General features: G+C 57.9%; 9 protein-coding genes across 9 annotated transcripts; 6 read left to right on the top strand and 3 right to left on the bottom strand.

The window, feature by feature from the left end:
• Positions 1–95: 95 nt before the first annotated feature.
• BDY17DRAFT_313819 (uncharacterized protein) lies at positions 96–548 on the top strand (the record flags this gene model as incomplete). The annotated part of the gene is made up of 1 exon (XM_033735760.1): positions 96–548. One exon carries the CDS (start codon positions 96–98, stop codon positions 546–548), a length of 453 nt encoding a protein of 150 aa, XP_033585840.1.
• A 195-nt stretch (positions 549–743) lies between these two features.
• BDY17DRAFT_305269 (uncharacterized protein) lies at positions 744–1162 on the bottom strand. The gene has a single exon (XM_033734838.1). It carries the CDS (start codon positions 1146–1148, stop codon positions 987–989), a length of 162 nt encoding a protein of 53 aa, XP_033585839.1. The 5' UTR covers positions 1149–1162; the 3' UTR covers positions 744–986.
• An 18-nt stretch (positions 1163–1180) lies between these two features.
• Positions 1181–4015, top strand: BDY17DRAFT_305268 (Rgp1-domain-containing protein). The gene has a single exon (XM_033734837.1). It carries the CDS (start codon positions 1364–1366, stop codon positions 3920–3922), a length of 2559 nt encoding a protein of 852 aa, XP_033585838.1. The 5' UTR covers positions 1181–1363; the 3' UTR covers positions 3923–4015.
• Positions 3992–6013, bottom strand: BDY17DRAFT_356647 (aspartic peptidase domain-containing protein; the record flags this gene model as incomplete). The annotated part of the gene is made up of 2 exons (XM_033738286.1): positions 5025–6013; positions 3992–4962 (listed from the first exon to the last, which is right to left on the bottom strand). The coding sequence occupies exons 1-2, from the start codon at positions 5611–5613 to the stop codon at positions 3992–3994; spliced, it is 1560 nt and encodes a 519-aa protein (XP_033585837.1). The 5' UTR covers positions 5614–6013.
• Positions 6014–6520: 507 nt separating this feature from the next.
• BDY17DRAFT_313816 (uncharacterized protein) lies at positions 6521–8035 on the top strand (the record flags this gene model as incomplete). The annotated part of the gene is made up of 1 exon (XM_033735759.1): positions 6521–8035. One exon carries the CDS (start codon positions 6521–6523, stop codon positions 8033–8035), a length of 1515 nt encoding a protein of 504 aa, XP_033585836.1.
• A 145-nt stretch (positions 8036–8180) lies between these two features.
• BDY17DRAFT_305262 (ribosomal protein S8e/ribosomal biogenesis NSA2) lies at positions 8181–9379 on the top strand. The gene is made up of 4 exons (XM_033734836.1): positions 8181–8350; positions 8455–8480; positions 8545–8613; positions 8683–9379. The coding sequence occupies exons 2-4, from the start codon at positions 8476–8478 to the stop codon at positions 9209–9211; spliced, it is 603 nt and encodes a 200-aa protein (XP_033585835.1). The 5' UTR covers positions 8181–8350; positions 8455–8475; the 3' UTR covers positions 9212–9379.
• A 205-nt stretch (positions 9380–9584) lies between these two features.
• BDY17DRAFT_313814 (uncharacterized protein) lies at positions 9585–10928 on the bottom strand (the record flags this gene model as incomplete). Its single annotated transcript, XM_033735758.1, has 1 exon — positions 9585–10928. The coding sequence occupies one exon, from the start codon at positions 10926–10928 to the stop codon at positions 9585–9587; it is 1344 nt and encodes a 447-aa protein (XP_033585834.1).
• Positions 10929–11981: 1053 nt separating this feature from the next.
• BDY17DRAFT_356643 (uncharacterized protein) lies at positions 11982–13816 on the top strand. The gene has a single exon (XM_033738285.1). It carries the CDS (start codon positions 12178–12180, stop codon positions 13681–13683), a length of 1506 nt encoding a protein of 501 aa, XP_033585833.1. The 5' UTR covers positions 11982–12177; the 3' UTR covers positions 13684–13816.
• A 233-nt stretch (positions 13817–14049) lies between these two features.
• On the top strand, positions 14050–15897 carry BDY17DRAFT_227439 (UV-endonuclease UvdE-domain-containing protein; the record flags this gene model as incomplete). Its single annotated transcript, XM_033730159.1, has 2 exons — positions 14050–14298; positions 14401–15897. Coding segments are annotated over 2 exons (1746 nt in total), but the record flags the coding sequence as incomplete, so codon positions are not given.
• Positions 15898–16787: the final 890 nt, after the last annotated feature.

Here is a 16787-nt window from a genome sequence, read left to right as displayed (position 1 = left end):
AGGGTGTCACCACAGCAGTGCCCATCTCTCTGCTTGCCCTTGCGCCGTCAGGGTTCGCATCAAAGCATTCTCGAAATCTGCCAGCAGTGGCATAGATGAACTCCGGCACCCTCCCGGCCGGGTTCAAGCTCCCGTCGTCGCAGCTATCAACCGCCTGCGCCGCATGCATCGCCGGCCCCGAATTCCTCTCTCACTCCATCGTTGCGGCGCTCGACGCCAAGGACCACGAGCATTCCTCTCTCACGCACATCGCGTCGAATCTCCGCTTCACGCACGACAACATTGAAGCTACGGGACGAGAAGCGCTGTTCGAGGTACTGGCCGACATACCGGGAGAACAGCGGTTCCACGTCACACGCTCGACATCGCAGGTCTGCCAGGCCACGGGACAGGCGAAGATCTGGCTTTCCGTGGAGGTGAGGGGGTGTCCGTCCACGGGGCGCGGCGTTCGCGAGAGCGTGGTGTTGCTGCATTGGCGCATTGTGCGTGGAGAGTGGACTTGTCACTTGTGTCGTGGGCTTCAGCATGGGGGAGCGGGGGATGACTGAGGGCGTTGGTAATGATTGGGACGTTGGTTGCTCGGCCGTGTCAGCCAGTGACATACATGTATAACGGACCGGTTGTGCGTGACAAATGCTAAGTTAGACGGAGGCGCTGGGGGTGGTCGACTTCAATAACGCGGTACGCGAGGGGTAGAACGCCGTATCGGGGCAATAAATAGAGAGCTAGCAATCTTGACGAGAAGTACCGACGAACCGCTGCGCACCCTTTCGCCCTACTGGTAAGGTCCTCGGCCGATATTCCGTGCATCCCTAGTGAGGGGGTTTCGTGAGATGTAGTGTGGTTCGAGTTGGATTAGTAACATCACGGCTGCGCCATGGAATCGTCACCTCCAGGATGAGTTAATCGCGAGAAAAGTAGCCCACCACAGCGGTGAGCATGCTCTCTGAGGGTACGGCCTTGGTGCGCGCTGTATACATACTTGGTTATGCCTCGAGTCCATATCTTCCTTTACTCATCTCGCATGATCCCCCACGCCCCCTTGGAAGTCTAAAGCGCCACACTCCACTCCCGCATTTCCCGGGTGTGGAGCCTGGCCCGTCCCGAGTCGCGTGGCGGTGCGGGAAACCGTCAGCCACAAGACGCATCCGCGCTGGCAAGGCATCTCTACGTCAAGCTGCACTTCCCCAGCAAAAGGGCCCTGAGCGTCTTCACGGATCAACACCTTCTCTACAAATCCTCCGAGTGCCAGCAGATGGCATCCGAGGACACACACGCGCCTCGATCGACTGTCATCCACGATGGTGCTCCGGCGTAACGAATCCACCCCTCGAGTCTCGGAGCCCTGGCGGATGCCCATGCCATGGCCCCTTCACTCGCCCCCTCGAACATAAGGGCTTTTGTCCGCTGGAAGGAACCGAGTGTGTACGCGGGCGATAGCATTGAATGCATCATCACGTTCGTGAACGTCGTGCCGGCGTCGGGACAGGCGAGGGAGCAAGAGCAGCATACTCGATTTCCCAATGGCGATCCGTCGCGCTTGTCGGGCGAGAGCATCAGGTCGTCTGCTACGCAGCGCACGGAGAGTACTCAAGTGACGGCGCGAGCTTCGGGACATCGACCTCCTCTGTCGCTCAGTGTTGCGGGCGACTCCTTCGACTCCAATGCGCCGAGCTCTGCTGCCCGTGGCCATGGTAGATCATTATCCATCTTGTCTCTTCGCAGCGATCAGGGGAATGATTCCCGGGTACCACCGCAAGGAGGACCTGCTGCAAAACGACACGATAAAAGCCATGCGCGAGGTGCGAGTCTGGCGACGCTTCCTTCAACTGGAACTTCCCCGGGCGGTACATCTACTCCTGTTGCACCTCGGCAGCCTTCTCCGCTTAACGAGTCTTCAACCTCACCTCTTCGGGATGAGACCCAAACCGGTCAGTTACCTACACGCCAAACAAAGCGACGACCGGATGCTGTTTCTTCACACAGTACACCGCACCTGGCTCGAGTGAATAGCTTGCAGAAAGCTTCGCCCCGCACCGATTCTCCCCAAGCCTATGAAGCGCCCGTCTCGCAAGCAAAGACCAAAGAGGGATCAGCACAGCAAACTCCAAAGGCTTCTCGGAATCCCTCGGGTGCCACCTCCGGCCAACCTCGCGGGGTCTCTCCCCGTCCTCCGGAAGGTGGTCTAGACCCAGTGACTCGAGTGATGTCGGAGTCTTCAGCTACTGGAACGCCCCGCACAAGCAGCGACTTCTACTCTGCGAGCAATCACAGCAACGAGACGGTGACTTCTGAATTGCCCACGCAAGCGCGGTCGTCACATCATCGCTGGACCTCGGAGACCGCGTCGGCACCCGACTTCTCCGTGTCTGCGCGACAGAACAGACGACCTGCAGCTAGACCCGAAACACTCATGCTGGGCTACGCGCAAACTATGGGCCACTTTATACTCGACGGCAGCCTAGTCAATGCAGCGCCGTTCGAAGAGATCAAAAGAAAGGGTGTGCAAGGTGGTGGCGGCGTCGTTGGCGTCGACCAAGCCAAAGCTTCTGCCGGCATGTTTGGCGCGTTCAGCTGGGGCAGCATCGGCGACTCCCTTGGCGGTCTATTAGGAGTGGACGAGAAGAGCTCGATTGCGCAGATGAAAGCGACGGCTGGGTCGAAGAGTATCCCGTTACTCTCCACGCCGCAGAATCTGCTGTTTGTTGACCTCACCTTGGCCCCGGGGGAGAACAAAAGCTTTGCTTATCGCTTCCCCCTTCCGCGCGGCTTGCCTCCGAGTTACAGAGGCCGGGCAATCAAGGTTTCCTATCACCTCTCGCTCGGCGTGCAGAGGCCTGCAGGCCAGACGGTCAAGCACATCGAACTACCATTCCGTGTGATAGGGAGTTACAACGCTCAAGGCGAATTGCTTGGCCACGATCTGATGTCTCCTTACACTCTGCTGCAAGACACTGCCCGGAGCAAGAGCATCGCGCCTGATCTCCTACACTCCCTCCAATTCCCCGAGCTGTTCCGGAGAGACAGCGCCAAAGCCACACCCCAACAAGGCCTAGAAGACTTCCTCCGCTACACAGAAAGACTACTCGAAAAATCCGAAGACTCGACCAACCCTCTCGCCTCACCCACCTCTCCGGGCCCCCAACGCGGCTTCTCCCGCACCTCGAGCATCGTCGAACCGCTCCCAGCATCCACGAAAGAAGCCATCGACCTCGCCATCATGCGCGCCAACCACATCGAGCGCGTCGCAAAGCAACGCCAAGGCGACGCCAATCCCAGCGCGAACCGCTTCAACATCAGTCGCGCCGGCCAGCCCGTCGCCGTGCTCACGATCCTGCGGCCCGCGTACAGACTCGGCGAAGCGGTCATTGGCACCATCGACTTTACCGCCCCTTCGCCATCATCCGCCACTACAGCATCTCCGCACATCCCCACTTACGCTGTCCTCGTGGAGCTGGAATCCGCCGAGCAGATAGACGCCTCCCTGGCTTTGCGCAGCAAGAGCTCCATCCATCGCGTCACACGCAAGACGCACGCCGCGGTGCGGGAAAACACGCTTTTCGCGCGCCGCATCAGTTTCAATCTAACGATCCCGCCTACCGCTACGCCATCATTCGATACCACGGGCGTGAGTCTAGTTTGGCGACTGAGGGTGGAGTTTACGGTTCCGCGGCAAGGCCAGCCGCCGCCTGTCATTGATATTGGAGGTGATGAGGATGACGATGAGCCGGAGGCGGGGACGGCGAAGACGGATGCGGGGGATTTATTGGAAGAGATTGGGAGGGATGAGCGGGGGGCGACGTTTATTGCAAAGGAAAGGCTTTGGGCGGAGACGTTTGAGATTGGTGTTCCGTTGAGGGTGTATGGCGTGCCGGCTGAGGGGGAGGGAGAAGGGCTCGAGTCTGGGGCCTGGGAGGTGTGAGGTATTGCGGAGCAGCGAGAGAAAACGGAGAGGCATGTCATTCATTTCATTCAGCGTCAATATGTAAGCTCATGGAAGCTCATGGATCAGCACTATGCCTTTTTCCACATGAGGCGGCTTCTCGCGCCTGTTCGCGTCTAATTCCATGACCGTCGGACTCCCGGCCAGCTCGGCCAGCGATGTGCTCATCAGCTCGTGCTTGAATTCCGCCTCGCCCATCTCGTAGAATGTGCCTTCCGATTCGCCCATCTCGCAGGGTGGCGATGCTATCGGCTTGATGAGCGTCCGCCGTTGGATACCTTGCCGTCTGCGTCTGCGGAAGAACAGGAACATCAGCAGCGCCGTGACGGAAGCGACGAAGGCGCAGCTGCCTATTGTCACGCCGGCGATCATCCCGTCGGAGTACGCAGGCTTCCCATTTTGTACCTGCGATGATGAGACCGCGATGATATCGGGCGCGGCTGGGTGATGGATGGCCTGGGCAATAGTGAAGTTCTGCCTGCCCCAGTCTACAAAGACGTAGGCTTCTTGCAGCAGGGTGCGGCCTAGGGCTTGTTGATTTTGGTTCTGCGCCACGTGGATGGGGAAGTAGTTTGTGCTTTGGTTGAAGAGGGGGATGCCGGCTTGGATGTCGAAGGCGGCGTAGGGGAGGACGATGTTTGTTGTTGCTGTTGAGGCGTCGGATTCTGCGAGCGTGAATGTTATGGATGGGTTGAGCTGGAGTAGGGTTTGATGGGTGGTGTCGTTGACTAGGTATAGAGAGGTGGACGGGTCGTATGTCAGGTTGAAGGTTTTGGCAAACATGTCGCATACGCCTTGCGGTAGGCCAAGGCCCGCGACCATGGAGTTGATGCTGCTGAAAATTGCCTGGTCGTCTGGAAGTAGCGATAGAGTACCGTCCGGCAAGTTGTCGGCGATGATGCTCCGGATGACGAGCGAAAGCGGTTGGCCTACCCCTTGGCCGACTGGTAGAGTAACATTGCTGGGTGAAATGCGGGATTGGTCATAGCCTCCGAAAATGAGGCTGCCGGGAGATTGTACTGATGAGTGAAAGTCAGATATCGGCTCACAACATCAAACTCCTGCCTCCTGCACGACTTACGATAAGCTGCGCCTGCCGTGTATCCAGCGGATGAACTTGGAATGAGATTCTGCTCCAGCATTGCGTCCAGTAGACTCGGACTGTCTTCGCTCTCTATGGGAAACTGTGCCACAGCGCTGCCCATGCCCAGACTGCCTAGCCACACGGCTTCTGCTGCAACGCCCGCGACGGCCTGCGCAGGGAATGTGATCGGCTCTCCAGAAGTCGACTGATTAGCAGTGAGGGTGTCGTAACCGTACAATCCATAAGTCGTAGAGTTGGTCCACAGATTCTTGCCTCCAGCGAGCGCGTAGATGCCGATCTGTTCCCAAGTTGATGATGCATTAGGCTGGAATCCCCGACTCGGCTCGTTGTTGAAGTTGTCGATGCCTCGTAGCATTCCACAGTCGGCAACGTTCGCAAGGATGCCTCCGCAGTCCGGTCCATACGGTATCCAGATCTCGGACGCGCTCGTGGCTGGCAGGACTCGGAAGCCTTGCGGCGGAGTGCCGACCTCGATGGAAAATGTCGACCATGGCCCGTCGTCGCCTTCCCATTTTTCCGTCGGGGTGAACGAGAAGGGCTGCGGTGTCGACTTGTCGGACGGCATTGTGGTTGCAAATCGTCCAGGCGGAAGTCGTTCTCAGCAGTGTGCGGAGGGAAAAGGGAGAGGCTCCACTCGCAGCGACGGCGTCGTGGTTGGAGTCGACTCTGCACCGCCTGCCCCGTCTTCCGCAATGCCCGGACATGACGAAGATTCGGGAGCACCGAACGCGTCCTAGCCGTCGCACTCGCAACGCACGGGCACCAAGCGCTACTGTATCTCTGTTTTACGCAGGAACCTATGATCTAGCGCAGGTAACGTCGGCAGCCATCCGCGCATTGGGCGGATGTCGTCTCAGCTGAATGCTTAGCGCGCCCAAGGAGGCTTAGCTGGCCCCTTTGTTAGCTTTAGCTAGCCCTTCCGTCGATCCTTCCACCGCTCCAACCTCACGCCCTCCTGAACCTTGTCCTTGACACCGATCACCCGAATGTATCTTGCCCTTCACACCGATCACCCGAATGTATCTTGCCCTTCTCCCCGACGACCCGAACGCCCGTGCATTATCATTGAGGACGATTCAGAGTTCCTCCTCGCCGTATGCGTATCTTTAGAATCCCCGTCCGCAGCACATCAACGTTTTCCGCCAATGATTGTGTCCGTCGCCACTACTCCGCCAATACAACGATCTGCATGTCTCGGGGCTGAACACAACGTTGTGCCCTCGGAATCAGGAGTTGCACAGCCCTACCCGACCTCGGCGTTCCGATGTGAGACGTCCACTAATTGCCATATGCTGTGGGTTATTTAATAACACTAACGGCGCGACACTGTAACACTCTTCACAACACTCTTGTCAATTCTTCCGCTGCTTGCCCCAGTTCTCCGCTCACTTCATCCTCCGTCTGTCACGATTTCCTAAGGCACACGGCCGTCTCTTTGACGGTGCGGGGAAGCGCCATCCCTGACAGCACTCATGGCACTCTCCACGAACCCCTGCGCACCATGTAATTTCGGCAACCCAACCTCGACGACTCTTACGTTCCCGCTTCAAACAATACACCCCATCACCGTCGTCTCAGTGCCGCACGTCACCGTCTACGACTCCACCAGCAGCACTACCAACTATGTCGTGAGCACCCAAACGGATTCGGCGTACCCTGGGCCCGACGCGAGCAATGCATCGACAACCTTCTCGGACTTCAACAGCATCACATGGACCGTGGCAGGCGCAACCCTTACATGGCCGACTTCATACGTGTACTACATCGGAGACTTCTCTGGAGGCACCGTTCCCACGACCGCCACCAGCACCACCACCCTTGCGAACAACAGCTGCCCGACAGCTCCGTACGTAAGCATTGTGTCGTTGCCAACAACTACCAATGTCGCCTCCCTCATCTACCCACTGCCGGTGACGGCAACGGGGGACAATTCCCTCCCAACAGCATTGATGGAATACCTGGACAGTCTGGACGGTGTTGCCTCGCAGTTCAATGGAATACCGCTGACCGACTGCGCGCCCGTATCATCCAGCCTGTACTGGTCAGCTTGGGGCGGCACAGCAAGCGCGACATTGACTAGCAACCCAAGTTATGCCAACCCTAGTTATGCCAACCCTACTGATTCGCATTCGACCGGCTTTGCGATCACAGCCATCACGGGTCCGCCCATCATCACCCACGTACCGAGATCACCTACTCCGGAGAACCCGACCTACAGGCCGGGCCCAGCGGGGTCGCCACACACGAAGCCTGCGGTCACAAAGCCCCCGCCGACGCCCTCTCCCACGCATAGCGACGAACATGCACCAGGGACAACCAAAGCTGGTGACAGAGATACCACAATGCCGCACCCATCACCTACCAACGCAGGCGGATCCCACGGTCATCCAAAGCCCGGCCCAACGGTGTTCAGCTTCCCTCATACGAAGGTCACGGCGAATGCTGGAGGAGGCGTAGTCATTGACCATCACACCGTCTTTGTGGGCCAGGAAATCACAATCGGATCAGGAGATACGAAAACGACAATCGCCTTGCAGACCAAAGGTGGTTCGACACAGCTGGTGGTCGATGGTACGACACACGCCCCGCAAGCTCCAGACGCAACGACCATGGCGCCCGCCGCAGTCATCACCTCGAACGGCCACAAAATCACAGTCGTGCCACCGGATGGCTTAATCGTGGAGACTGTCATAACAGCGGGTGGGCAGACTCTAACGGCGATAGAGGAGTCGGATGCCGTCCTCCTGCAAGGAGCCTCATCGACGACCGCTGTGAAAGATGGATCAGAGGCCACGTTCAAGGGCCAGACAGTCAGTGTCGGGCGTCAAGGAACCGCTGTGGTCGTTGACGGCAGCATCGTCCAGCTCTCCCCATCTGAAACCTCGGGTACATCTTCTTCGAGCAGTGCTGGTCACTCTAATGCTGTACCGGTCAGGTTGAATGGGGCATTCATCTGTCTAGTAATGTTTCTTCGCTTTGCGTTCTAGCGACAGCCTCGGAGCTACGAGATACGCAGGGGCTTGGAAGCTCGCAATAATGCATGGATCTGGCGTCTTAATCCTATAAACTCTGTAAAATGAATGTGTAGACGATCACCTCATGCTCCCGCTGGTACAACGTCAAAAATGGTGGTCCCTGAAATCTGATGCCTGAGGCACGATGTCACGGCTATTCCCGCGTCCACGCAAATTCCGCCAAGACCAGCAATTTTCGAAATCCACAACCTCGCTGGATTTGCAACACACACGCGACATCCTCACCTCCCACGACACACTCATTGCACCCGGTGAAGCTACCAACCGGTAAGCCAACACTCCAATGCACTCAATGCTTCGCAAAGATCCAAACGAGGCATTGGCAACAACACATGGACTTCATGAACACTCACTAACAGCATCTCTTGCAGTAATCTTCACCAACCGCAAACATGGGGTACAGTCTTCAAACCCTCCCATCTCTCCCCTCCATTACACACCCACGCTGACCAGACGCACAGTATCTCCCGTGACTCCCGTCACAAGCGCAGCGCCTCCGGTGCTAAGCGCGCACACTACCGCAAGAAGAGGTGTGTGCAATAACCCGATCGCTCCTGTCCCACTCACCATCACTCATCTGATCGTTTGTGACTCCGCAGGGCTTTCGAGAAGGGCCGTCAGCCGGCCAACACCCGTATCGGCGCGAAACGCATCCATCTCGTGCGCACGCGCGGCGGCAACCGCAAGTTCCGCGCGCTGCGTCTCGACTCCGGCAACTTCGCCTGGGGCAGCGAGGGCATCACGCGCAAAGTGCGTGTCATCGGCGTCGCCTTCCACCCCTCCAACAACGAACTCATCCGCACAAACACCCTGACCAAGGCGGCCGTCATCCAAATCGACGCCAGCCCGTTCCGTCAATGGTGGGAGGCGCACTACGGCCAGCCGCTGGGCAGGAGACGGCAGCAGAAGACGGAGGGCGAGGACGAGAAGAAGAGCAAGAGCGTCGAGGCCAAGCAGGCGGAGCGGTTCAAGAAGGGCGGCAAGGTCGACCCGGCGCTCGAGAGGCAGTTTGAGGCTTCGCGTCTCTACGCCGTCGTTGCTAGCCGTCCGGGCCAGAGCGGTCGTTGCGATGGTTACGTGCTCGAGGGTGAGGAGCTTGCTTTCTACCAGCGTGCCATCAGGAGATAGACGTGGACTTGGTGTGGGATGTGGCTGTCTTTCAGCTTTCGTTCGAGGGCGGATAGGGCGTTGATGTGCAGCGCTTGCATGGTCTCGCTGCTGCAGTGAAACGTAGGCAGGAAGCTGCAAAAACAGACGAATGTCAAAACTTTCAACTACTCATCCACTTCTACCGTCACTTCATGATCTGTGCAAGTAAGAAGTAGACCACTTTGATTCTATCTACCCGGATTTTACCTAACGCTGCCCTCCACGACGGCCCTCCAGGCTGTGAGAGCAACAGTATATACAATACGTACAATAGCAAACCAGGATCCAAACAAGCGCCTCCGCTGGTGAGTCCGACGAGCATTCGCATCATCACAAACCCCGTCCACCACCCTCAAAGCAAAACCACAACCCCAACAAGCGCACTAAACAGCGCTACCACACACAACCCCCCCTGCGCCGGCCCCCCAGCAACAGTCGCAGCCCCGCTATGCGCCTTTTTGTACCCGCCCTTCCCACTCGGCAGCGTAGGCATAGCGTGCACGGGGACCTGGCTGCTCGCGTCGGCGCCTAGCGTTTCCGCGTGCAGGTGCAGCGTGTGGCCTTGGGTGGTGAAGATGGAGGCTTTGGCTGAGGAGAGGACGGGGTTGTTGAGGGTCATTGGGTTGCCTGTTGTTGGTGTTTGGGGGGGATTTTTCGTCGCGCTTGGGGTGGAGGGTTGGGCGATTGTTGTTATGGGGGTGTTGGTGGTTGGGGTGGAGGTTTTGGATGTTGTTGGAGGGGGGGAGACGGGGGTTTCTGTTGTTGGGGGCGGGGTGTAGATTGAGCTTGTGGTTGGTGGTGGTTCGGTTGGCGTTGTCGTGGGAGATGTTGTCGGCGGGACGTAGGGGCTTGTGGTGGGGGATGTGGTGGGTGGGGTGTATGGGCTTGTGGGTGATGTGGTGGGCGGGGTGTACGGGCTCGTGGGGGAGGTGGTGGGTGGTGTGTACGGGCTCGTCGGCGATGTGGTGGGCGGAGTGTACGGGCTCGTCGGCGATGTGGTGGGCGGAGTGTACGGGCTTGTCGGCGAGGTGGTTGGCGGGATGTATGGACTCGTGGTTGGAGGTGTCGTTGTCGGCAGCGTGACAATCGGAGTCGTCGGGAGAGTCACGATTGGAGTAGTCGGGAGGGTGATGATTGGAGATGTCGTCTTCAGAGTGACAATTGGCGTGGTCGGCAGGGTAACGATAGGAGTCGTGGGAAGCAGGGTCGTGAGTGGGCTGGTCAGCGTGTTGACGATGCTGGTTGCGGTGCTGATGATTCCGCCGGCATTGCTGGTCGCGGTGCTAATGATTGCACCGGCGTCGCTGGTCGCGGTGCTGACGAGTCCGCCGGCGTCGCTGGTGGCGGTACTGACGAGCCCACCGGCGTCACTGGTCGCGGTGCTGAGAAGTCCGCCGGCGTCGCTGGTAACGGTCTTCGCGGCTGACCCGACAACATCTGTGACCTTGGTAACGACAGAGTTGACAGCGCTGGTAGCGGTACTCGCGAGTCCGCCGACGTCGCTAGTGGCCGTACTGGCGAGTCCACCGACGTCGCTGGTGAGCGTCGCGGCCACCGTATTAAGGGCGCTGCCGGCGTCGCTGAGCACCGAGTTTAGCCCGCCCAGACCGAGTGAGCGGCCACGAAGATCGAATGCAGAAACGAGAGGATTGGCGCTGAAGAGCAGCGCAGTGGCAAAAGAGTGTGAGGGGCGCATGATTATGCAAAAGCCAATCGCATAGGCGATGGATCAAAGGGAGAAAAAGAATGGACGTGGTGATGAACACCACTAAGATGAGGAAGAGACCGTCAAGGTCGGACAGCGCGTAAGGCTGGGGGGAGTACGAGATGGACGACGATGAGATAAGAAAGAGACAGAGACGAAGCAATAAGCGTGGAGAGAGGGAGGAGGACTCGCCGCCGCGCCTGCGTAGGGCCAGCCATTTTTGCGTGATGGTGAGCCCAGGCCTCAGGCGCGGTGGTGGCCGTTGTGGCACGCCTAACAACCACTGGGCCTCTATGCGGCGTGTTTTGCGCAGAGATCGGAGAGATTCTGCTTGCTGGCGGCAGTTTTGACTCGGGGCGTGGCGTCGGGACCGTTGTGACTCGGGAAATTACCCCAGGGCTGAATCCTTCGAGACTCTCTATCCAGACATCGGAGCATACTTTCCATTCTTGAATAACGAGGAAACAGGGCCTGTTAGGGGGACAAGAACTTGGCCGATAGGAAGTTTGACCAGGCAGCAGCTGTGACCACTTGTCCCGTAGGTTGCTGCCCACTCTACTCGGGCGGAAGTTGAGCAAAGTTGGAGTCGGTGAAAAGAGGTGAAGTCGATCTCCCGCGCGTCGTCCGCTTTCGGCCCCGAGCTAGTCTTACTCTGAAATGAGTTGGAAATTGCAGCTGACCCGCGTTGCTGCTATCATTTCCCCGTCTTCACGTCTGCACGTGAAGCCGTGAAAGGGCTGGAGGGATCTTCCTGGCTCGACCACGTGCATGAAGTTCGCATGTTTGTGGTTGCGTTGTCAATCGCTGTCGTCGATCCGGCCTGCAACGGAGCGTGGTTGGAAGTTGACGATATATCACGTGACCTTATAGACGTAGCGTTGTCTTGGATTATACGGTACTTTAGCACCTGCGCAAGTGTGTTGGCCGCCGCCGGATCTCTCGCTCCAGGGTCTGGAGATCGCGTGGAATGTGCCTTGTCGTGAGCGTTTCCCTGGGGGTCGATGAGGTGGGCGGAGACGCCCGGATGCTGCCTTGGCACTACAACGTAAACGTGCAGCCCACGCAACCTGTGGCCACGACGCTTCACCCGCCATCGTAGACTTGATCATCATAGACATGTTTTGACCGAACCATTGCAGTTCACGGTGCTGGCCATTGCGTTCTCTTCTTGGAGTATCTTATTGCGGTGAACGTGAGGGCAGCGGCAACATCGACATTCCCCATCAGGCTGCCCCTCACGATGGCAGCCTGGTGCACCATGCGAAGCCTGGCGCTTCTCACATCCTGCATCTTACTATCGCCGGCACGCGCGGGAACCATCGTAAACCATGCAAACCATCTCTTCAACGCCATCCACAGCTCCATGCGGCAATTTGGATCTTCCCTCAACCACAATGGCATGTCGCTCTTCATTGCCCACGTGCCTCCGGACACGGAACTCTATCATGGCTCTTGGATGCCCAATCGAATCAACGGAACCGAGTGGCTCGCCTTTGAGCCCGAGCATGCCCTTTTCTTCTCCCAGCCCTCGGAGCGGCCCCCGCCGCGCGACCATGAGAGGTCATCGTTCGACCAATTTGTCCACCAATATGCCATCAGCTCTACCGCCGCCGATGGAGAGAGTATACACGGCTATCTACACACGTACAGGACCAGGCATGCGCTGAGACTGCTCTACTTGGATGGCCAGTCAGCGGCCAAGTCGGACTTAGGCACGCTGGATGTGCAAGACTTGGTGCTCCTGCACCACCAGCCGCCACCTCCCGATGCAACCCGAGCAAAGTCACAGGCGCCGAAGTCACCTGTCGCAGACACGAGCACTCGAGGCCCCGCTGGTCCTCCTGGCGACGCTATACGTGCCATACGACTGTGCCGGTTGATCGAGGAGGAATGGAACGCAAGAGTGGACGGCATCCTGCGCATGGAAGAGGGCTTCGAAATCATTCTCTGCAACTTCTCCAAGCACCTAGACGTCGTGGAAATTGCACAGACCCTCGACGACTCGTATGATGGTGCCGAGAACTTTGATGGCATAATGTTCAGCTCGTTCAAAGCCGCTGCTGCGAGGTATGACGGGATTGGAGGGGGCAGAGTGGCACTGAAATACGACCATTTCGTCACCCTGTATGATTATCAGGATGCGTTGTACTTCGACGAACATAGTCGACCAAGAGTACGGAACGAGACTGCACTAATAGAGCCGGTCCGGACTGCGATCAAAGAGATGGTTCTCCACGAAAACAGCACATCTGGCGTAGATTGGCAGTCAGTCACGGACATGCTGGTCCTTCGATGGGCAGACCGCATCGCATATCTCGCGTCTGGGGATGTATCAAGTCTGCAATCCTTCCAAGGCGAAATCTGGCGAGCATTCCGAGCATTCGCGGACTACAGTGGCGAACGCGATTGGGAGAAGGAAGGGATGCGCTGCACCCTACAGTACCTCCCTGCCAACGTTACCGACATGGACACGCTCGCCGCGAGAGCGGTGTTCAACGTATCGAGTGCAATTTGTCGGGCGCTGCAATCTGCATGGCAAGCGGACACCCTTCCCCAAGCGCTGGCTGTGATGCAAGAACTGAAGGCCTGGCTGGGCTGGACGGAGTGGAAGAAGTGCAGAGGCTGCGGCCCACACGAAGTGTGCTTCATCCCGATATGGCCGATGGGCGAAGAGAAGTATTTCGAGCGGCCGGAGTGTTTGACCAATGTATCTCAGGTTCCTCTGACTTACTGGTTTGATGATTAAAGGGCGTGGTTGGATTTGGGTTGGATGGGAATTGAATAGATGACATCACGCGCGATCGATCTTGCACGCGAGCGCGATCGATTTGTGGATGATGCAGAGATCGTTTGACGAATGCAGACTCTTGTGCTAGACACCGCACCTCCTGCTTTCCTTCACTCCTTGTAACTCCCTCCTTGATCGCTCTTTCCCTCACTGCTTTACATGCTCGCCTCCTTGGCACTTCGAGGCAACACCGCACTCCGGCACCTGCGACCAACAACATTCCTCCTGTCACTCCATCTCAATCCTCCAATTCACCAAACAGCAATCAGCATGGCAGCTACGAAACGCAAGCACACAGCAGTCGATGTCGCTCCCCCTCCCAAACGTCGTGCATCCACCCGCGCCGCCGCCGTGATCGTCAACCCTGATTTGACGAACGATGTCTTTGATGCTCCGAATGCTACGCGAGCTTCTCCTGATAGTGATGTTAATGGTGATATTGCGCCTGATCTGATGAAGCAAGAGGCGAATGGGGCATCGGAGAGTCCGTTGAGCGAGGCGCCGGAGACGGTTGTGGAGCCGGTGAAGCGAGCGAAGGGTGAAAAGAAGGCGGCTGCCGCTGCCAATGGCGCAGTCGAGGCGAATGCAGTGGGCAGTGCAAGAAAAGGCCGTGGCAAGGGAAAAACGAGTGGCGTCGCAAATACTACCGATGGCGAGAAGACACCAGTGTCCAAGCCAAAATCAAGAAACGATGAAGACGGATACGACCCCGAAGCTGAAGGCGAGGAAGAGGTTGGCGAGGAAGAAGTCAAAGCGGCCCTATCCAGACCACCGCCCGTCAACAGCGACTACCTCCCTCTCCCATGGAGAGGCAGACTAGGCTACGCCTGTCTCAACACCTATCTCCGCAACTCCAACCCTCCCGTCTTCAGCTCGCGCACCTGTCGCATCCAATCCATCCTCGACCACCGCCATCCCCTCCGCGATCCCTCGCAGCCCGAGCACGCCACCAAGAACCGACCCGACAAAGACCAGCCGGCCGATATCGAGCGGGGAAGGCGATACGTGGAGGCGCTGTGCCTGGCGAACGTCAAGGATATCATCAAAATGGTGCGCTGGAACGACAAGTATGGTATCAAGTTTATGCGGCTGAGCAGCGAGATGTTCCCATTTGCGTCGCACGAGGAATACGGGTATAAACTAGCGCCGTTTGCGTCGGAGGCGCTGGCGGAGGCCGGCAGGGTGGTTGCGGAGCTTGGTCACAGAGTTACTACGCATCCCGGCCAATTCACGCAGCTGGGAAGTCCAAGGAAGAGCGTCATCGACAACTCCATACGTGATCTGGACTATCATGCCGAACTGCTGAGCCTGCTCAAGCTCCCCGAGCAATCTGATCGAGACGCCATTATGATTCTACACATGGGCGGCATCTTCGAAGGCAAGCAAGAGACCCTCCAACGCTTCCGGGAAAACTACAAAGGCCTCCCGCAATTCGTCAAAAACCGCCTAGTACTCGAGAACGACGACATGGGTTGGAGCGTGCACGATTTGCTCCCCATCTGCGAAGAGTTGAACATTCCCCTCTGCCTCGACTTCCACCACAACAACATCGTCTTCGACTCGTCGCAGATACGCGAAGGCACGCAGGACATTATTGCCCTCTACCCGCGCATCAAAGCGACGTGGGATCGCAAGCGCATCAGGCAGAAGATGCACTACTCCGAGCCCACGCCCGCCGCCATCACGGCGCAACAAAGACGCAAGCACAACCCGCGCGTGGCAACGCTGCCACCTTGTCCGCCGGATATGGATCTCATGATTGAGGCGAAGGACAAGGAGCAGGCGGTGTTTGAGCTGATGCGCACCTTCAAGTTGCCCGGGTTTGACCGTATTAATGACGTGGTGCCGTACACGCGCCATGACGATAACAAAGTTGCGCTCGCGCTTGTGGCGAAGAAGAATACCAAGGCGGCAAAGAAGAAGCGGGAAAGCGCTGCCGATGAGGGAGAAGAATCCCCTGAGCCGGAGATGGTGGACGATAATGAGGTTGGCATGGGCGGGCCAGAGGGCAGGGTGTACTGGCCTCCGGGTATGGAAGAGTGGTTGCGCCCGAAAAAGAGAGAGGTGAAGGCCAAGAAGGAGACGGTGGCGGAGAAGTCGCCCGCGCAGGTCAAAAAGGAGGCCGCGGATGCGTATGCCAAATTCGAAGCTAACAAGGCGGCTGCCAAAGCCGATGCGCCTGGCGTGGTGAGCAAAACTAAGACACCTGTCAAGAAGGCTGCGAATGGGACGAAGGGCAGAGCGAAGAAGGTGTTGGCGGTGGAGCCGGAAGTCACTGACAGCTCGGAATTTGAAGAGAGCCCGGATGAGAGTAATGTCGCCCCACGCATCACCAGCAAAACTCGACCGGTTGCTGCTCGAAAGTCGAGTGCGAGGAAGGCGAGCAAGGCGGCGGTCAATTACAACGAAGAGAATGGTGATGAGGTGGAGATGGAGGACTAAGCTGAGCTCCGGCCCATACCAAACTCCTGAAGACACCTGACTCTCGCCACCACGTCCAATATTCTCTACCACGCCACACGACACCACACTGAATTTCTGTCTTTTCCAACTGACTTTCGCTCCAGACTCGTGTTCAATCCGAGTAAGTATAAAAGAGCAGCTGATTGTCCTTCTCTTCTTTTTCTTTCACGCTTCAATACTCAATCACATTCTATCAACTTCAATCACAATCAATCACTTTCCACAATCAACACTTCCAATCAATCACAAGCCGACAACACCACCATCATGCTCCACACACTCATCGCCCTGCTCCTGACAGCCGTCGCCTTCGTCGCCGCCCGCCCGGCAGATCTCTGCTGCTCCTCTGCCCACTGGGCCGCAGTCGGCTCCCCCATGCCGGCCAGCATCGCCGCACACTGCGTCGCGATGGAGCAGCCCCCGCTCCCGATGGAACGGCTGCCTCTCCACGAGGAGCGCGGCGTTGAGCCCACCCCAACACACGACCCCTGGCTCGGCTACGTGGGCGAGCCCATCGAGACAAGGCTTTCCTTCCCCGTCACCACCCGCTCCATCCCGCCTATGACTGCCGTAGCCCCCGCGCCAGCCTGGAGCGTCTC

This window comes from Neohortaea acidophila (assembly GCF_010093505.1).
Source record: "Neohortaea acidophila strain CBS 113389 unplaced genomic scaffold BDY17scaffold_12, whole genome shotgun sequence".
In the NCBI taxonomy this organism is placed as follows: domain Eukaryota; kingdom Fungi; phylum Ascomycota; class Dothideomycetes; order Mycosphaerellales; family Teratosphaeriaceae; genus Neohortaea; species Neohortaea acidophila.
Note: the sequence above shows the minus strand (reverse complement) of the source record. Positions and strands in the feature narration are given on the sequence as shown.

Bases quoted from the DNA above. Each gene is read 5' to 3' on its own strand.
- BDY17DRAFT_305269 (XM_033734838.1), bottom strand. From the start codon at position 1,148: ATGCGTCTTGTGGCTGACGGTTTCCCGCACCGCCACGCGACTCGGGAC.
- BDY17DRAFT_356643 (XM_033738285.1), top strand. From the start codon at position 12,178: ATGGCAGCCTGGTGCACCATGCGAAGCCTGGCGCTTCTCACATCCTGC.
- BDY17DRAFT_305262 (XM_033734836.1), top strand. The intron at 8,614-8,682 runs GTGTGTGCAATA...GTGACTCCGCAG, and splicing joins GCACACTACCGCAAGAAGAG to GGCTTTCGAGAAGGGCCGTC.
- BDY17DRAFT_305268 (XM_033734837.1), top strand. From the start codon at position 1,364: ATGGCCCCTTCACTCGCCCCCTCGAACATAAGGGCTTTTGTCCGCTGG.